Source organism: Salvelinus sp. IW2-2015, linkage group LG16, assembly GCF_002910315.2.
Source record: "Salvelinus sp. IW2-2015 linkage group LG16, ASM291031v2, whole genome shotgun sequence".
Lineage (NCBI taxonomy): Eukaryota > Metazoa > Chordata > Actinopteri > Salmoniformes > Salmonidae > Salvelinus > Salvelinus sp. IW2-2015.
In genome coordinates this window covers 9,897,450-9,918,546 of record NC_036856.1, presented here as the reverse complement: position 1 = coordinate 9,918,546, position 21,097 = coordinate 9,897,450, and the positions used below count along the sequence as shown (strand labels likewise).

General features: G+C 40.2%; 1 protein-coding gene across 1 annotated transcript; it reads left to right on the top strand.

The window, feature by feature from the left end:
• The first annotated feature begins 984 nt into the window (after positions 1-984).
• Positions 985-20,515, top strand: LOC111975936 (thrombospondin-4-like). The gene is made up of 19 exons (XM_024004608.2): positions 985-1,200; positions 2,889-2,962; positions 3,064-3,115; positions 5,144-5,289; positions 6,774-6,911; positions 10,161-10,238; positions 10,371-10,523; positions 10,742-10,846; positions 10,970-11,077; positions 11,191-11,350; positions 11,450-11,568; positions 11,688-11,740; positions 11,945-12,138; positions 12,260-12,438; positions 12,927-12,975; positions 13,082-13,278; positions 14,170-14,342; positions 15,237-15,376; positions 19,386-20,515. The coding sequence occupies exons 1-19, from the start codon at positions 1,134-1,136 to the stop codon at positions 19,442-19,444; spliced, it is 2,244 nt and encodes a 747-aa protein (XP_023860376.2). The 5' UTR covers positions 985-1,133; the 3' UTR covers positions 19,445-20,515.
• Positions 20,516-21,097: the final 582 nt, after the last annotated feature.

The window sequence follows — 21,097 nt, the reverse complement described above, 5'->3', positions numbered from 1 at the left end:
TAAGCCTTGAGACAACTGAGTCATGGATTGTGTACATGTACTGTATGTGTACCATTCAGAGGGTTAATGGGCAAGACAAGTGCCTTTGAACGAGGTATGGTAGTAAGTGCCAGATGCACCGGTTTGTGTCAAGAACTGCAATACTGCTGGGTTTTTAACACTAAAAGGTTTTCAGGGTGTATCAAGAATGGCCCACCACCCAAAGGACATCCAGCCAACTTGACAAAACTGTGGGAAGCATTGGAGTCAACATGGGCCAACATCCCTGTGGAACGCTTTCGACACCTTGTAGAGTCCATGCCCTGACGAATTGAGGTTATTCGGAGGGCAAAGGGGGAGGGGTGGGGGGGGATTACAACTCAATATTAGGAAGGTATTCTTAATGTTTGTACGCTCAGTATATACTGGTTGAGATATCGGTCACATTTTATTTCGATAGTCCAGATAGTCATACGATCAACAATCTATCTGTTGACAAACAACTGCTTGCTAAGGTTAAGGTTAGGTTTAGAATAAGGGTTAGGGTGGGTTAAAAATAGGGTTAGGGTAAGGGTTAAGATTAGGGTTAGGATAAGGTTGAAGGTTAGGTTTAGAGCAAGGGTTAGAGTTAGTTAGTTAGTTAGTTAGTTAGTTAGTTAGTTAGTTAGTTGAAATGTTACTGATAGTCTGTAGAGCATTTATAGATGGACTATCCAAATAAAGTGTTACAGAGATATCTTTACCTGGTTGTAATAGAGACCAGTTGGTTGTAATCTGGTTACAATCAGAAAATGAAAACCCTTGTATGTGTATCATCATTATCAATAAACAAAGTTAAGAGGACCATGCTTTTGGGCCAGTGATGGGCTTCTGTGTTACGTGGACAATCCTAAATGAAGGCTTCCAGAGGACCTCATAGTTGGAGGTGATGTCACTCTAGGAGACATGTATAAAAAGGCAGGCAGCAGAGGAGCCAGATCCCACTCTCTCTCAGACTGTCTTAACCCTGCTACAGGAGCCATCCCTGATTCTTCTTGAAGACAAATTTGGATAAAGGACCTGGTCGAACCGCACCAGACTTTACACAGTGGCACCGGACTTCATATACACTTACCTGTCTTTCGCTGTAGAGACGTCGAAGGGCAAATGAGAACATGCTGCGGATTCTGGTGTTGGTGATTTCGCTGAGTGTGAGCAGTGACCTTGTAGCTGGTCAGAGAGGTATGTCTATCAATATTTTAGTACAAAAACGTCATAGCACAAAATGTATGTCAAAAATGTTTGGAGTGATTCAAAAGTTATTTGAAGTGGGTCTGGTAACACCATGATAACAGTGTCATGAATAAGTAATTTATAAATTCTAATAAATGCTTCATAAATGATTATAAATGTTATAAATGCATACGAATTGTAATGTTTTATAATGCTTATAAATGCATCTAAATGTTTACAATGAATGAAATACTAAATTCTTTATTAATGCTTATTAATTAATTTGTGTTACCAACTTCAGAGGCGTGAGAATACTTTTTTGGAAGTCTGCTATTTTATACCTGTGATAAATGTCAAATAAATGTCTTGTCAATGGCACGTCAGATCATATTAGTCTAAAATTGAACGTTTATTTGCAATCATCCCAATTCAATGTAACTACTTTGATTTAGCATATTCCTGAAATAGAACACAATAAATGAATTCAGCATCATTTCACAAAGCTGAATTCGTAAGTCCTGTCATCTACATGGCCAACGGGTTGATTCACTTTCACACTTTGAAAAACAAATTGGCAGCTTATGCTGTTGAGCGACTTGTCGGTCAGGCAATGTAACTAAATCACCCTGATAGTGTCATTGGTAGTGTTTTCTTGCCAGTATCTTTGCCAGTATCACTGGAATTCATTCAGAAAACATTGCAGCTCCTAATGGGAAGACCACACTTCCTCTCCTCCATGCTCAGGAGACTTTGACACAATACAGCTTCCTGGGCAGTTTAATACATCAGGTCAATTAATACATCGAGTAGGTTCCTGTTGGAGCACCACAACAGTCCCCACATGCCAGGCTATCCCAGCATCCTATTCATCTGGGACACCTCTTCCTTGGAAAGGCCCAGACCCCAGGGCCTGTAAATCTAACTTCCACAGGAGTCCATAAATTAAGACTTAAATTGATTGACGTTGCCATGATTCTTGCCAACCACTGTTAAACCAAACCACAGGCTCTGTTATTTCTAAGATCCTGTTCTATATCTTTCACGATGCAATGAGTGTGACATTTTTTWAAATAAATGTCAATAAATTCTTTATCATCCCATATTGTAGAAAATTGGTATTGTAGCAGTATGAAAAAACGATTTGGCACAAAACCCACAAGATCTTAGTCTCTGTATTTCTGTAACCATGTGATTCAGGCCCACGGATAGTCTTGGAATGCCAGCTCTTGTGGCAAGGGGATAGTAGTGCAGGTAGTAAAGATGATGAATAGGCAGTGGATGATGTTGTTTTATAAAGGGACATCTGCATAGTGCATCCCCAACACATTGCATACTGATGACTTGCGTCAGCCACAGATGTGCATCCAAGACAATGTCACAGGAAGAGTAATGAGGTACGAGCAGGAGCTTTGTGACCCGCCTGACGTTCAGTTTCAACATGAGAAGGTTGACATTAGTTTCAGTTTATCTTGGCAACCTATGATGATAACACCCCATTTACCTGAAATTACTATTCTCTCTACTGACTTGAGTTACTTTGACTTTGGTTGAAACAGAGTGTGCTGGAATAGGAATACATGTGGGCGTATGTTTTCAAAGATGATCTGTCCATTGCTAATGTATGAAACAAACATAGCTGTGCGTGCACATCCATCGCTAATAAAGAGTTGTGTAATGTTTTTCATTTTCAAACTCAGATGGGGAAATCATTAATCAGATCAAGGGAACGAATCAAGCCTTGGCGGAGATTATAGAACTGCTGAAGCAACAGGTAAAGTCACTGTTTGGACATATAGGGCAACTTTCATTGAGGATGTAAATGGTCCCATACAGTATAATGTGAACTAATAGTGTATTTGTACCTCCATGCAGATCCAATATATTGTTTTCCTGAAGAACACAGTGATGAAGTGTAAAGCRTGTGGTGAGTAGCCTTGGCCTGCCTGCAGAAATAGATATTCCAATTGAATGTCAGTAAACATTGTGGTGTATCTCTTAATCAGGCTAGCGCTCTTTTAGGCACAAAATAAAGTTACTGTATTTTTAATACAGTACATACATGAATATGTACATATTTAATATATATAATTACAGTACCAGTCAAAAGTTTGGACACACCTACTCCTTCAAGGGTTTTTCTTTATTTTTACTTTTTTCGACATTGTAGAATAATAGTAACCAAAACAGTGCTAAACAAATCAAAATATATTTTAGATTTTAGATTCTTCAAAGTAGCCACCCTTTGCTTTGATGCTTTTCTTCTCACCCATCATAAACATGTTTTTAGACATTTTTGCACATTTATTAAAAATGAAATACAGAAATGTCTAATTTACGTAACTATTCACACCCCTGAATCAATACTTTGTAGAAACACCTTTGGCAGCAATTACAGCGGTGAGTCTTTCTGGGTAAGTCTCTAAGAGCTCTCCATACCTGGACTGTGCAACATTAGCTCATTATTTTTTTCAAATTTCTTCAAGCTCTGTCAAATTGGTTGTTGATCATTGCTAGACAACCATTTTCAGATCTTGCCATAGATTTTCAAGTAGATTTAAGTCTAAACTGTAACTTGGCCACTCAGGAACACTCACTGTCTTCTTGGTAAGCAACTAGTGAAGATTTGGCCTTGTGTTTTAGATTATTGTCCTGTTGAAAGGTGTGTCTGGTCTCCCAGGGTCTGGTGGAAAGCAGATTGAACCAGGTTTTCCTCTAGGATTTTGCCTGTGCTTAGCTCCATTCCGTTAATTTTTTATCCTGAAAATTCCCCAGTCCTTAACCATTACAAGCATACCCATAACATGATGCAGCCACCACTATGCTTGAAAATAGGAAGAGTTGTACTCAGTAACGTGCTGTATTGGATTTGCCCCAAACATAACACTTGTATCCAGGACAGGATGCATGTTTTGGAATATTATTCTGTACAAGCTTCCTTCTTTTCACTATGTCAATTAGTTTAGTATTGTTGAGTAACTACAATGTTGTTGATCCCTCCTCAATTTTCTCCTATCACAGCCATTTAACGGCGTAACTTTTTTAAAGTCACCATTGGCCTCATGGCGAAATCCCTGATTTGTTTCCTTTCTCTATGGCATGTGAGTTAGGAAGGACGCCTGTATCTTTGTAGTGACTCTGTGTATTGATACATCATCCAAAGTGTAATTAATAACTTCACCATGCTTAAAGGGATATTCAATGTCTGCTTTTTTTTTACCCATCCAACAATAGGTGCCCTTCTTTACGAAGCTTTGGAAAACGTCCCTGGTCTTTGTGGTTGAATCTTTGTTTGAAATTCACTGCTCGACTGAGGGACCTTACAGATAATTGTATGTGTGGGGTACAGAGATGAGGTAGTCATAAAAAATCATGTTAAGCAAACAGAGTGAGTCCATGCAACTAATTACGTGAAATGTTAGGCACATTTTTACTCCTCAGCTTATTTAYCCTTTCCATAGCAAAGGGGTTGAATACTTKTTGACTCAAGACATTTGAGCTTTTCATTTTTAATTAATTTGTAAAACATTCAAAAAACATAATTCCACTTTGACATTATGGGGTATTGTGTGTAGGCCAGTGACAAAAAAATCTAAATGTAATCCATTTTAAATTCAGGCTGTAACACAACAAAATGTGGAAAAAGTCAAGGGGTGTGAATACTTTCTGAAGGCACTGTACATTACATATATATCAATATCAACAGCATGATTGCTATCTCAATTGTATGTAAGTATGGTACATTAATCATACCATTGTGCTCTCATGTACTTTTTAAAATATATACAGTACATACATAAACATATGAATATGTAATGGTAAATGGATCTGTAATGGAAATGTAAACAAATAGAAAATGACATGTTTCACAACCTGCAGTAGATGGAGACATTTTACAGGAGAGTGCTCCAGGTCTACTTGGTTGATGGTTGGTGTATCATCCTCTCCCACCTAGGCATGCAAGGTCCCCCTCGCACCTCCTGTGACCCTAACCTCTGCCACATGGGGGTAAAGTGCATTGAGACCGCCGGGGGCATCAAGTGTGGCCCCTGCCCTGAGGGCATGGAGGGCAATGGTACCCACTGCACACATGTGGATGAGGTAGGACAGGATCCAAAAAATGTCACATACTATTCGGTAGTGCAGGGATCATCAACTATATCAGTGTTTCCCAAACTCGGTCCTCGGAATGCACGTTTTGGTTTTTGCCCTAACACTAAACAGCTGATTCAAATTCAAAGCTTGATYATTAGTTTATTATTTGAATCAGCTGTGTATTTTTTTAATTTTTAATTTAACTAGGCAAGTCAGTTCTTACTTACAATGACAGCTGGATTCAAACCAGGTACTGCATTGATGCCTCTTGCACTGAGATGCAGTGTCTTAGACCACTGCGCCACTCGGGAGTCAAGTGCTAGTGTTTTGCTAGAGCAAAAACCAAAACGTGCACCCCTTCGGGTCCCATGGACTGACATTGGTAAACCCTGAACTAGAATCAGCCGCGAGCTGTTTTCTTCTTGAGTGGATGGATGGGGGGCAGGAACATAAGCCCAAACAGATATAATATTTGACTAAATCATAATAATTTCAAACCTTGCTTATATTTGTATACAATCACGTCTTTCTATTATGAGTGGGAATATTTCGGGAACAGATTTCCAAAATGAAAAAAACTTTGAGTTGATTTTCTGATGTTTTTACAGTGTTTTCTGTCCAACAATGAAAATTCCCCCCAAATAATACAACATAATTATTCGTTTTTGCTCAGGGGGGCCAAATAAACTTGGGGGGCCAAATAAAAACACCCGCGCCGCCACTGGGGAAACCCTGCTGTAGTGGGTCTAAACTGAAATACGATCATTTACACAGTACGTGTTACTATTGTGTATATTGTTTGGTTTTTAAAGAGCCTCTGAACACCCGCATTGGCATGTGTGCTTTCCTGTTGCTCATTTGAAAAATTTCAGTCTTGCCGATGTGTTTCCTGACGATTCCACGTTTGGTTAATGATGTTTGTCCCTCATGACACACTGTAAATGCGGAAGCCTATTTAACTTCCTCAAAATCCCAAGAATAATTCTAAGATAACTCAAGAAATCTGAAATTAATCTTGATGTTTTTGCAGAGGATGTTTCAGTTGTGCAATTTTACATCTAACTAAGGTGTTTGGTGCAGTATTTCTCAAGCAAAAAAACATGTTTTCTTATGTAAACAAAGTCGGAGCTGCTGGGTAGGTCTGTCTTACTGTCTATGCTATTGGATAAACAGCAATCACCGCAGCTGTTCACCCCATGTTAGCGGGCAAATGGACACCGTCAAATCAAAACACAACCTTCATTTATCCGTTGTGATGCACGGATGTTCCTAAAAATTATCCTATTTACACCGTGTAGTCAATATTGACACTAGAATAACTGTTTCTGGCTCATATCGCTGCCACATAGGCCATTTTCAAATGGATTTGTTGGTTTTAAAAGGCAGTCACTCTTTAAATCAACTGTTAGATTATCTCAATGGCAAATCCCAATTCAAATATTGAACATGTATATTACTGCCCTCTCTCGGCTCTCCTACTGTGTGTGTAGTGTGTCCTGAAGCCCTGCCACATGGGTGTGCGCTGCATCAACACCTCTCCAGGGTTCCGCTGTGGCCCCTGTCCCACTGGCTACACCAGCCCCCGGGTGCAGGGAATAGGCCTCTCCTACGCCACTAACAACAAACAGGTAGCAATTTTGAATCAAGCAAAGAAGCTTATGAGCTTGACATTGGGGCCTTTCCACTGCAAAAAGCACAACAAAGAGGATTTCGACACCCGCCATCTCAGATTGTTCGGAAATCGTTTCGGTAATTAGTAACAGATACAATTAGCATTCCTGAAACACATTTTCTTGAAATATAATTTGATCTCTGCAAAATTAAGCTAATTGATTGCACCCAAATTGGCCATTTTAATTTATAGGATTCAGATATTTAATAAAAATAGTACTCAACATCCGATTTGGACTAAACTTCTTCCTACCAATGAGTAAGAGGAATCAATTTTTGGGGGGTCAAAAGCCACCCACGGTCCCCCCCACACCAATCCCACCCCAACAACCAGTATACAGTATCAGTTCTCTATGTTTGACAAGTAGTATGAAGCTGTGGCTTGGAGTTTTGCTTCTCCATACTATGTAAATGTATTCGCTGTGAATCTGGCGATGGTTTTTTCCCCTGTTCAGAGAAATGAGTCAATGAAGTCACTTGCATTATTTACCATAAAGTAGTGTTAAAGTACCAGGTTTTGACCACTAGATACCTCTGTTCCTGCTATACCACCACATTATTTTATCAATTTTGCTGGTCTCTTGTGTTTATTAAATAGATCACAACATTTCCTTTGCAACTTTGGGTAGAAAACTAATAGATTTGACTCATTACGAAAAGTGTGTGGTCATCCTCACAATTCAAGCCAGTCCTCTATTAAAGCAATCCAGTTTGCACAAATAGCAACCTAATGCTTCACCCCAACTCTCCTTGAATAGTCCAACAAGTGGCTGCTTTTTGAGAGGGATATAACTATGCAATTCTCATATGAAGACTTTTCCTACAAGCCCAAAACTATAATGGAGAAATTGGCTAGGGATTAAAATGTTGTGACAACCCTAATAAAATACTGAATTGCATGGCAGCCTGTTTTTCAAAATGATCAGTAAACATTTCAACATGTATTGTGATTAGTGACATTCAACATTGAACCCAACGCAATCCAATACCATTACAACTGCAAAATACTATAAAGTGTGTGTTTTGGACGTTTACTATTGAAGATCATTAGAGACCATAACATTGAACTGATGTAACCAATGGTCTGCTTGTTCACCAGGAATGGTTTAACAGTAACTAATCCAGCCCTTTTTTAAAGTAATAAATCACACACACAAATGGGATATTTCCTGGACAAATATTAAGTGTAAAAGAACAAAAAAATTATTTGCTTTCATGCAGGACTGGCTTGAATTGTGATGGTGACCACACAATATATTTTCATCATGAGCCAAATCTATTGGTTTTCTACCCAAGGTTGCATTTTTTTGGGAGGGTGATCTATTTAATAAACACAAGAGACCTGCAAAATGGATTAAAAAAGTGTGGCGGTATAGCAGGAACAGTGGCATCTATACTGAAAAAATATATAAAACGCAACATACACCAATTTCAACACATCTCCTTCGCATAGAGTTGATCAGGCTGTTGATTGTGGCCTGTGGAATGTTGTCCCACTCCTCTTCAATGGGTGTGTGAAGTTGCTGGATATTGGCAGGAACTGGAACACGCTGTCGTACACGTCGATCCTGAGAATCCCAAACATGCTCAATGGGTGACATGTCTGGTGACTATGCAGGCCATGGAAAAACTGGGACATTTTCAGCTTCCAGTAATTGTGTACAGATCCTTGCGACATGGGGCTGTGCATTATCATGCTGAAACATGAGGTGATGGCGGCGGATGAATGGCACGACAATGGGCCTCAGGATCTCGTCACAGTATCTCTGTGCATTCAAAAATTGCCATCGATAAAATGCTCTTGTGTTCGTTGTCCGTAGCTTATGCCTGCCCATACCATAACCCCACCTCCACCATGGGGCACTCTGTTCACAACGTTGACATTAGCAAACCTCCATACACGCTGTCTGCCATCTGCCCAGTACAGTTGAAACCGGGATTAATCCGTGAAGAGCACACTTCTCCAGCGTGCCAGGTGAGCATTTGCCCACTGAAGTTGGTTCTGAAGTCGAACTGCAGTCAAGTCAAGACCCTGGTGACTACGATGAGCACGCAGGTCAAATTCACTGAGGCGGATTCAGACAGTTTGAGCAGAAATTCACAGTTTCATCAGCTGTCCGTGTGGCTGGTCTCAGACGATCCCGCAAGTGAAGAATCCAGATTTTGATTTCCTGGGCTGGCGTGGTTACATGGGCACTGCGGTTGTGAGGCCGGTTGGACATACAGCCAAATTCTCTAAAACGACATTGGAGGTGACTTATGGTAGAGAAATGAACATTCAATTCTCTGGCTACAGCTCTGGTGGACATTCCTGCAGTCAGCATGCCAATTGCACTCTCCCTCAAAACTTGAGACATCTGTGGCATTATGTTGTGTGACAAAACTGCACATTATAGAGTGGCCTTTTATTGTCCCCAGCACAAGGTGCACCTGTGTAATGATCATGCTGTTTAATCAGCTTCTTGATATGCAACACCTGTCAGGTGGATGGATTATCTTGGCAAAGGATAAATGCTCACTAACAGGGATGTAATTAAATTTGTGCACAACATTTGAGAGAAAGAACCTATTTGTGCGTATGGAACATTTCTGGGATCTTTTATTTCAGCTCATGAAACATGGGACGCACACCTTACATGTCACGTTTATATTTTTGTTCAGTGCAGTAGTAAAACCTGATACTTTCCCATTACTCTATGATAAATAATGCAAGTGACTTCAATTACTAATTTCTCTGAACAGGGGGAAAAAACATAACCAGATTCACAGGAAATACATGACATAGTATGGAGAAGCAATGCGCAGTTTAATACTACTTGTCAAACAGAGAACTGATACTTTGACCATTGTTTGGGATTCCTAATGTCTAACTTACTGTTAGGAAAAAGTTTGGTCCAAATCAGATGTTGGGAACTATATTTATTAGACATTATTGGACACAGAATCTTATAAATTAAAATGGCCCATTTGGATGCACTCAATTAGTAACATTTCAGAGATAAAATTACAATTCAACAAAATAATGTTTCAGGAATACCAATCTTATCTGTTTTTAACTACAGAAAGAATTTCAGAACAATCTGAGATAGTGTGTATCATGGCTTGCTGAAATTACATGGAACGACTCGCTGGCAACATGCAAGGTTTTGCTTGAAGATGGAAGATTTATGCATCAGGGCTTTCTTTTGTATTTGAATCCTACCCAGGTCTGTAAGGACATCAATGAGTGCGAAGGACCCAAGAATGGAGGTTGTATGGAAAATTCCAACTGTCTGAACACACCTGTAAGTATCATTAAAAGTCGATGCCACTCAAATATAGATCTCATTAGGAAATCCAGAGGTCTTTCCTCTCTGAGGTTTTGAGGGGAGGGGAAACTAAGTGTCTGCTGTGGTGGTTGTGCGTGTTGTTGTCAGGGCTCGTTTAAGTGTGGCCCCTGTAAGGCAGGCTATGTGGGGGATCAACGCAAGGGCTGTAAGCCTGAGAGAGCGTGTGGTAATGGCCAGCCCAACCCCTGCCATGCCAGCGGAGAGTGCATTGTCCAACGAGATGGGAAAATAGAGTGTCAGGTAATGCGATACAATTCTGTTGCAATGGATCAATATGAATTTTAATACAGCCTAAATGTATACTGCTCCTTATATACATGTTGTCTATAGCATTCTTTTGGATACAGATGGCTCGTTATTGATTCAGCTGCTGGAGCTGAAATGGAATTTGAATGCGAATTGACATTCCATATATAATACAGTACAGTCCATAACTTTGACTTTATCCTGATTCACAGTGTGGGGTGGGATGGGCTGGCAATGGTTACTTCTGCACCTCTGATATTGACATTGATGGCTTCCCTGATGAGAAACTGGAATGCACCGAGAGGAACTGTGCCAAGGTAATACACTTGAATGTCCTTGAAAAGGCTGTGGAAGTCCACGACTATACTATTTTGAACGCAAATGGAAAATAAAGTGGAAAAACTAAGTCATTGTCATATGCTTTATATACATACTTTTAGGATAACTGTCTAACAGTACCCAACTCTGGCCAAGAGGATGCAGACAAGGATGGCAAAGGAGATGCCTGTGATGAGGATGCAGATGGCGATGGWATCCTAAATACACAGGTTACTGATCTCTTTCTCCAGCAACTGATGTTTTGCTGTGTCATGTTTACGGCAGGTCTTTACACTGATTTGGTATCTTAGTGTAAAGACAGGCTCTAATGCCTCTTTGGTAGGACAACTGTGTGCTGGTGCCAAATGTCAACCAAAGAAATGTGGACGAAGATGACTTTGGAGACGCCTGTGACAACTGCCGTATGATCAAAAACAACGACCAGAAAGACACTGATATTGATAGACTGGGTGACGAATGTGACGAAGACATTGATGGCGACAGTAAGTATGCATGTAGAGTTTTTGACCGTGACAAGCCTAATTCTGCCATTGCGGTCATTCATGTCAATTGACATGTCATCTACTGTTACCTACTTCCAGGAATCCCCAATAATCTGGACAACTGCAAAAGGGTTCCCAATGCTAACCAGAAGGATCGAGATGGGGACAAAGTCGGAGATGCTTGTGACAGTTGCCCCTATGTTCAAAACCCTGACCAGGTCTGGTTTCTGATTTCCATGTTTAGCTGTACTTGRATTAATCCTAGTCATTACTGCATGTTGTACCAGAATGATAACCTATCTCGATGTTCGAGTGATATTTTTTGTGTTTGATACAGTTGGATATGGACAACGATTTGATCGGAGACCCTTGTGACACCAATAAGGACAGGTATAGCAGTTTTACTAGCTTTCTTGTTACCTCCCTGCCTTTAACCAGTGTAGGCCTGTGTGTGGCATTCCAATCTATTGGTACGCCATTACTTATTTTATATGTTATGTAATGACTTTGGTTTGACACATCAACTTTCAGAATCTCACAACAGTGGGGATAATTATAAAATAGTCTCCTTGTGTTTTTCTCTACTATTCTCAGTGATGGTGACGGTCACCAGGACTCTCAGGACAACTGCCCTGCGGTCATCAACAGCTCCCAGCTGGACACGGACAAGGACGGTCTGGGGGACGAGTGTGACGACGATGATGATGATGATGGTATTCCTGACCTTCTGCCCCCAGGACCGGACAACTGTCGCCTTATCCCCAACCCTCTGCAGGAGGACTCTGACGGTGAGTTCAGKCTTTTTTCAGTCTAGTTTCCAAAAAGTTCTCCAATATATCCGTGTAATGTTGACAATAATATTATCCAGTGACTTAAAAGTCACATGTTGAGTCAATCTCCTTGTTACAGGTGATGGTGTTGGGAATGTGTGTGAGAACGACTTTGACAACGACACCATCATTGACAGCATCGATGTGTGCCCGGAGAACGCCGAGGTCACTCTCACAGACTTCAGGGCRTACCAGACAGTGGTGCTGGACCCAGAGGGAGACGCACAGATAGACCCTAACTGGGTGGTGCTCAATCAGGTATGTGTATGCAGATGTTGGATCTTGATTTCAGACAGTTTGCTATAACAGGAAAACAATCCTGTAGCAATTTTTGTAGGGGTTGATACATTTTTGTTAGGTCAAATCAAGTCTGAAATTTCTAAGTGGAAATTCTAAACGTTACAAGCCTTTTTAAAACTCAAATACACTTCAAGTTTGCATTTCCTGCTATGCAGGAAAAATCTCAGCAATAAAAGGGTCATCAAATTAAGATCCTACATCTGTATTGATGAATGCATTAAATCTAATACAAGAAGTCCAAGGGTGTTACAGTAGATACAAATCAATGCCAACCTAATGCCAACCTACTGGGCATAGAKGTCAGTTCAACGTCTATTCCACGTTGGTTCAACGTAATTTCGTTGAAATGAGTTGGAAACAACGTTAATTCATCCAATGTGTCACCAGTGGGAAGAGACATGTTAACTGCTRAAGTTCTATAATCTTCTCTGTTTCTCTTTCCACAGGGAAGAGAGATCGTCCAAACTATGAACAGTGACCCTGGACTGGCTGTTGGTAAGAGCAACAATCACACTGTCTCAAGTCGGATTCATTCAATAAACCGAGTTGTACATGACGTTCTCAAACGCATCCTAACCCAAACTCACGCCATTCCTTCAAGGTTACACAGCGTTCAACGGTGTTGACTTCGAAGGGACGTTCCATGTGAATACCGTAACGGACGACGACTATGCAGGGTTCATCTTTGGCTACCAGGACTCTTCCTCCTTCTACGTGGTGATGTGGAAACAGGTTGAGCAAATCTATTGGCAGGCCAATCCATTCAGAGCTGTGGCAGAACCAGGGATCCAACTGAAGGTACAAAAAATCCTATATGCACATCTTAAATGACTATTATCTAGTCATGTAGTAAAAGTCACTTATGTTCTCACGGCAGGAAAATAATCCTGCAGCAACTGGAAATTTYAGTTATTGTGTGGATTATAATTAATGGAAGAAGAAAAAGCCACTGGGAACAGACGTCAATCAACGTCTATTCCACATTGGTTCAACATAATTGGGAAGGAACATCCGCAACTCTGATATGCTCCTATGGTGATCTAATCAGACGTACAATAAACACAACGTTTTAATATATAGTATTTTTCTGTTTTTTCTATTACAATTACAGCAAATTTTCAGTTTTCCCCTCCCCACTCAAATCACTCCCAGACAGTCCTAGCAAAATTCTTGCTTGAGAAATTGCTCTTTGTTGAGAAGCATTTTCTTTCCTTCTTTTTGACCGTTTTAATTTAAAACAACCACAGTAAGGTACTTAATTGTTACCCAGAAAATATTTATTCATTTTTTATTATAATTAATGSACATTTTTGTATGACTTTACATTTTTTGTTAGGGCAAATCAAGTCTAAAATGTTAAATGGAAATTACAAACTCTAGAAGCCTTTTCAAACCTTGAATTCCTCCAACTACAGGGTGATCAAATTAAGATCCTATATACATCTGTACAAATTCATGCAAACATACCACTACTCTATTAATAGACTGACCTACACACAACTAGCCCTTTCTAAGTAATACTCATAGGGCCAGTTACCTAATATTAAGTCTACCCCTGGACTAAAAACAGCTCAACGGAGAATAGATACATTTTGAGTTGAAATATAAATACACCTGCCCAGATTGATACATTGGAAGAGATCTACAGTTCTGTAACCGTGCTGCCTGTGCAATTGTGTTGTCGACTAGGCTGTGAAGTCCAACACGGGACCAGGGGAGAATCTACGCAACTCCCTGTGGCACACTGGGGACACCAGTGACCAGGTGAAGCTGCTGTGGAAAGACGTCCGCAACGTGGGCTGGAAGGACAAGACTTCCTACCGCTGGTTCTTGCAACACAGGCCCCAAGATGGCTACATCAGGTAGTGCGCTGCTATCAGACACACCTCGTAGGCGTCTGATGGCTTTTGGTGCAGTTTGCCAACGAGGACGTGACCTTCTCCTTTCATAATACATTAAAGGCCCAGTGCAATCAAAAATGTGATTTCCTATATTTTATATATAGTTCCACACTATGAGGCTGGAATGATACTGTGAAAATTTAAATAATACCATTTTAGTGTAAAAGCTTTTTGAAAAGACAGCCTGAAATTTTAGCCTGTTTTAGTTGGAGTGAGTTTTGGCCTTCCATGGTGACATCACCATGCGGTAAATTAATTAATAGACCAATAAGAAAGAAAGTTCCAAACCTCTCTGCCAATAAGAGCAAATGTCCAGTTTTCCCCTCCCCACTCAAACCACTCCCAGACAGTCCTAGCTAAATTCTTGTTTGAGAAATTGCTCCTTGCTAAGAAGCTATTTTTGTTCATTTTTTAAACAATTTTAACAGAAAACAATCACAGTAAGGTATTTAATTGTTACCCAGAAATGATTTGATATTGAGGTAAAAACGGCTGCATTGGACCTTTAAATTACAATTTGTGGCATTATGTGTGGACTGACATATGTGACTGTTGAACTTAAACAACATGAAATTACTATCGTGCATGTTTTCTCTTATCATCATACTATCCATATTGTATTCTTTACCACAATAGGTTACATCGTCCAGTCGTGACACAACTATTCGGGTTGGAGATGGTCTTTGGCTGCATTAACACAGGCAGCCTAGTTCTGATCTTTGGCAAAATTATTGGCAAAAGATCGGATTTGATTGGTTAAAAGATCAGAATTGAACTGCCTGTGTAAACGCAACCTTTGTCATATTTTGGTGTTCCTAACTGGTCTCGCTCTATGCATGTGTGTGTCATGTTCAGAGTGCGTTTCTTTGAGGGTCCTCAGATAGTGGCAGACACAGGTATCATCATAGACACCACCATGAGAGGAGGCAGACTGGGTGTCTTCTGCTTCTCCCAGGAGAACATAATCTGGGCTAACCTACGCTATCGCTGCAATGGTGAGCAGCACACTACTGACAACCCCACCCCCCTTATTAGAATACCCTTCTCACAAGCAGGAAGTAGAGGAGGATGGGGACCTTAGGGAATCAATTAGAGAAGTATTGCATTGCAGCATCCTGATAATAGAATTCCTGTATTGAGAAATGGATGATACTGCTCTCTGGCAAAAGAGGATCTACATTTACTTGTGTTTCATGCCTGCTTCTATCCATTCTCATTGTCATRAAGTGATACTGTGGCTGCATTTACAGTGCCTTCGGAAAGTACTCATACCCCATTGACTTATTCCACATATTGTTGTGTTACAGCCTGAATTCATAATGTATTAAATATATTTTTCCCCCTCCCCTATCTACACACAATATCCCATAATGACGAAGTGAAATTATGTTTGTAGATGTATTTTCTATTGAAAATGTAATACAGAAATATTTAATTTACATAAGTATTCACACCCCTGAGTCAATACTTTGTAGAAAGAAGCACCTTTGGCGGCGATTACAGCTTTGAGTCGTCTTGGGTATGTCTGTATCAGCTCCCGTTCTTCCTTGCAGATTTTCTCAAGCTCCGTTAAGTCAGATGGGGAGTGGCGGTGAACAGCAACCTTCAATTCTTTCCACATATTTTCAATGGGATTCAAGTCTGGCCTTTGGCTGCGCCACTCAAGGACATTCACATTCTTGTTCTGAAGCCATTCCAGCGGTGCTTTGGCTGTATGCTTGAGAATCAGAGGTTGTTTGCACTCTGTGACGGTCGGCGTCGTTTAAGATGAGGGAGGATGATTATTTTTCTTATGAGCATGGCCTTATTTCTATTACAGCATATTGGATGACTGTCATTCATATTCCATTCACCGTGCTCAATGTAACATCGATAGGTTTAGGTTACTACATGATACTCAGATTTTCCCTATACCCATCATGAGGTTGCTACAACCTAGCCTATGAATGAAAGTTTACAACATAGGTGCACAGGTGGAGAGACATTTGAGTAATCAAGGTGACAGACATTGACAACTTCAATACTGACTTGCACAATCTTGCCTGCATCTAGCTGATCTAGGGTGTAATCATTAGTCCAAAAGTTGCAAACYATAGTTTCTATTGGACAAATTCAGGTATGGTTATCAGTGGTGGAAAAAGTACTCAATTGTCATACTTGAGTAAAAGTAAAGATACCTTAATAGGAATTGACTCAAGTAAAAGTGAAAGTCACTCAGTAAATTACTACTTAGGTAAAAGTCTAAAAGTATTTGGTTTTAAAATATACGTAAGTATCAAAAGTAAATGTAATTGCTGAAATATACTTAAGTATCAAAAGTAAAAGTATAAATCATTTCAAATAATTAAGCAAACCAGATGGCACCATTTTCAGTTTTTTATTTTATTTACGGATAGCCAGGGGCACACTCCAACCCTCAGACATAATTTACAAACACAGCATTTTTGTTTAATGAGTCTGCCAGATCAGAAGCAGTAGGGATGACCATGAATGTTCTCTTGATAAGTGAATGAATTGGACCATTTCCCTGCCCTGTTAAGCATTCAAAAAGTAACAAGTACTTTTGGGTGTCAGGGAAAATGTATGGAGTAAAAAGTACATAATTTTCTTTAGGAACGTAGTGAAGTAAAAGTAAAAGTAATCAAAAATATAAATAGTAAAGTGAAGTACAGATACCCCCAAAAACTACTTAAGTGGTACTTTACACCACTGATGTTTATCCCCGTTTCTTTCCATTTAAGAATCGGAGGAATGAATACACCCCTGATCACGCAAACACAGTTGACACAGTTGACCACTTTGATCGTTGAATAATTCCTTCTCACATCTACGCGCTCTCCACCTCTCACTTTTTGACTTCACAACACATCAGCTGTCTTCCACACCGATCTCGACAAATCATTTCTGTATGGACGTCACTTTGCACAAGGGGGCATGCTGAAACAGGAAAGGACCTTCCCCAAACTGTCGCAACAAAGTTGGAAGCTCAGAATCGAATACAATGTATGTTGTAGCGTTAAGATTTCCCTTCACTGGAACTAAGGGGCCCAAACCATGAAAAACAGCCCCAGACCATTATTCCTCCATCAAACTTTACAGTTGGCACTATGCATTGGGGAAGGTAGCGTTTTCCCAGATTCATCCGCCGGACTGCCAGATGGTGAAGCGTGATTCATCACTCCAGAGAACGCATTTCCCCTGCTCCAGAATCCAATGGCGACGAACTTTACACTACTCCAGCCGACGCTTGTCATTGCTTATGGTGTTCTTAGGCTTGTGTGCGGCTGCTCYGCCATGGAAACCCATTTCATGAAGCTCCCGACGAACAGTTCTTAGACAGACGTTGCTTCCAGAGGCAGTTTTTAACTTGGTAGTGAGTGTTGCAACCAGAAAGATAGCTAGTTCTTGCTCTCGCTTCTCTTTAATTTTTGKTAGCTAGCTGTAGTTTAAGTTTTCAGTACTATACTGAACAAAAATATAAATGCAACATGTAGTGTTTGTCCCATGAACTGAAATAAAAGATCCTAGAAATGTTCCATATGAACCAAAAGCTTATTTATAAGCTTATTTCTCAACAAATTTGTTTCCATCCCTGTTAGTAAGCATTTTTGCCAAGATAATCCATCCACCTGACAAGTGTGGCATATCAAGAAGCGGATGAAACAGCATGATCATTACACAGGTGCACCTTGTGCTGGGGACAATAAAAGGCCACTCTATAATATGAAGTTCTGTCACCCAACACAATGCCACAGATGTCTCAAGTTTTGAGGGAGAGTGCAATTGGCATGCTGACTGCAGGAATGTCCACCAGAGCTGTTGCCAGAGAATTGAATGTTAATTTCTCAACGTCGTTTTAGAGAATTTGGCAGTATGCCCAACCGGCCTCACAACCGCAGAGCCCGTGTAACCACGCCAGCCCAGGACCTCCACACCCGGCTTCTTCACCTGSGGGCTCGTCTGAGACCAGCCACCTGGACAGCTGATGAGTATTTCTGTCTGAATGAAAAAAAACTTTTGTGGGGAAAAACTCATTCTGACTGGCTGGGTCTGACTCCCAGGTGGTTTGGTATATGCCCTCCCAGGCCCACCCATGGCTGCGCCCCTGCCCATACATGTGAAATCCATAAATTAGAGCCTAAGCATTTATTTAAATGGACTGTTTTGCCTATATGAACTGTAACTCAGTAAAATCGTTGAAATTGTTGCATATATATTTTTGTTCAGTATAGATTTATTCGTTGATTCCTTGATTGGGTGGACAACATGTCAGTTCATGCCATAAGAGCTCTGATAGGTTGGAGGACGTCCTCTGGAAGTTGACAWAATTATGGTGTAAGTCTATGGAAGGGGGTGAGAACCACCTAGGTTTTGTATTGAAGTCAATGTACCCAGAGGAGGATGGACACTATCTGTCTTCCAGCTACACCATGATGCTACCCTAGAGTGCTGTAGACCTTCATTGCAAAACAATGTTTTAATCAATTATTTGGTGACGTGAATATATTTAGTATCTTTTTTTCTAAAAAGGATAACTTTGTTTCACTATTTTGATGAAATTCTGTGAGGAGGATGGTCCTCCTCTTCCTCCTCTGAGGAGCCTCCACTGTCTGAAGTGGGTTCTCATTAAGGATTTGCCTGTATTTCGCTCCACTCACTGTTCCGTCAATCCTTACCAATCTCCCAGTCCCTGCCGTTGAAAGGGTGTAAATACTTAAGTGAGATATTTCTGTATTTCATTTTCACTAAATTTGCTGAGAGAAAAAAAATCAAATCCATTTTGAAAAACAAAATGTGGAATAAGTCAATGGGTATGAATACTTTCTGAAGGCATACAGTATATACAGTAGACTGCATTTAAATGACCTCTCGGTACACATACGACTAGTTTGAGGCTTTAGAGAGAGAAGTTCGAGTCTTAATTAACTTACACGACTCATGTAGGTAAGCCTATTGCCATGCAAGGATTCCATATCGACTTATCATCTCTCCCTCTCCCTTTAGATACAATCCTCGAGGACTTTGACTCATACCAAGTCCAACCCGTTCAGCTGCAGTTCTAATACAGCATGCACACACATCTGCCCAAAGACTGGGAGGACATTCCATCTACACCCCCACATTCTGGAACGCATGGCTCCCAGCTGAACAGTGCATGGTTGTGTCTGTAATGGCACCCTATCTCCTATATAGTGCACTACTTTTGATTAAAGGCTATATAGGGCCCGATTTGGACTTAGGAAATTATGCCTTTCTTACACACTTCTCAGTAGTTAGTATTCAGACTTACCTTATGAAGGTACGTAAAGGGCTTTGCAGGCATGCTTCCCTTTTCATTCAATAGGGTTTTCAGTGCATTTATCTTAAGCCATCTCTTTAAATTTGGTGTAACTTTTAGCTAGAATTTTGTTGACAGACTCAATAGAATATATTGAATATTAGGGATCAATGAAAGAAAGCCATCTAAATATATGCATATCATTCTCTGTTTCAGCACCATTTGGTAGATTCAAAAAATACTCTGATCTTGTAGATTATTTAGGGTTAGGAAAGTATTTATGAATCATAAAAACAGGTTTGGAGAGCCTTTACGTGGAAAAGAAAACAGTGGTTTGATTCATTCAGAAAATTGCCACTGTTATTTAACCCATGGTAATGTTGGAAGATTAGTGTACATAGAATTATAATAGGGAGAATAGTGTACAATAGTAGACTATACCCTCGTCTGTTGCCTGCACTAACCATGGTATTGTGTGATGACAGCCAAGTATTGCGCCATGCGTAGGCTTCAAACGGTTAATGCCTGGTCTGCACTCCGCTCCATAATGATTTAATTAGCCTAACTGTTACTAATGATCCTCAGCAACAACCACATGGCCATGGCAGCGTTTAGAGAGGAAGCAAATACAGGTAAACAAAACGATGTAATTAAATGGAATGATAATGTATGCTAAACCAACTGAAGGGAACTAACAGTAAACTGGTCGATACTGATAGTGGCTAATATTTAACATGATAGAAATAGGAAACAGAAAGTCATGGTAGCCTATAATTAAGACATCCGAGTGCCCATCTATGCAAGTTAAAAGGCTGTACAATTAAAATTCTGCCTTTCATAATCTTTACTTTGGGAAAGTTGACTGGTTTCACATTTGTCTTCAGCAATTGGAAGGTAAAATATATCTAAAACAAGTGTAATTTATAGTTCCCTTATCCAAACAGATTACACATTTAACTAGCGCTTATCAAGTTGTAAAATTACAGTGCATGGAGAATGGTGTTTTTTTTTCTATCGGAAAAAATGAAGTAATGCTTTTTCCACTTGAAACCGGTAGGTTCGATAGACCTTATTCCCTCATATGTAAAGGTGGAAAAATTATTAGGGAATTAAGTCAAGGTCAGAATACAGCGTCTGTTGACACACCCATCATTTATTTGATCTCCACCCAAAACGAATAGCAGGTGAACAGCATGCTATTCTCATGCTTAAGTTCGTCAGAATAAGCATAGAGAAAAGTGCATAAACATGGAATTACGTTCCATTTAAGCACGCTTAACTCGGGTCGGAATTGGGCCCATATTGAATCATTTTTAGAAGGACCCTGTGAGATGTGACTCAGCAAAAAAATGGAGGCTGCCATATTGGTCACCACCAGCAATGACAACATTTTCCTGTGACATTTGCTCCCCAATAATTCCAGTTCTCAGGGGACTTT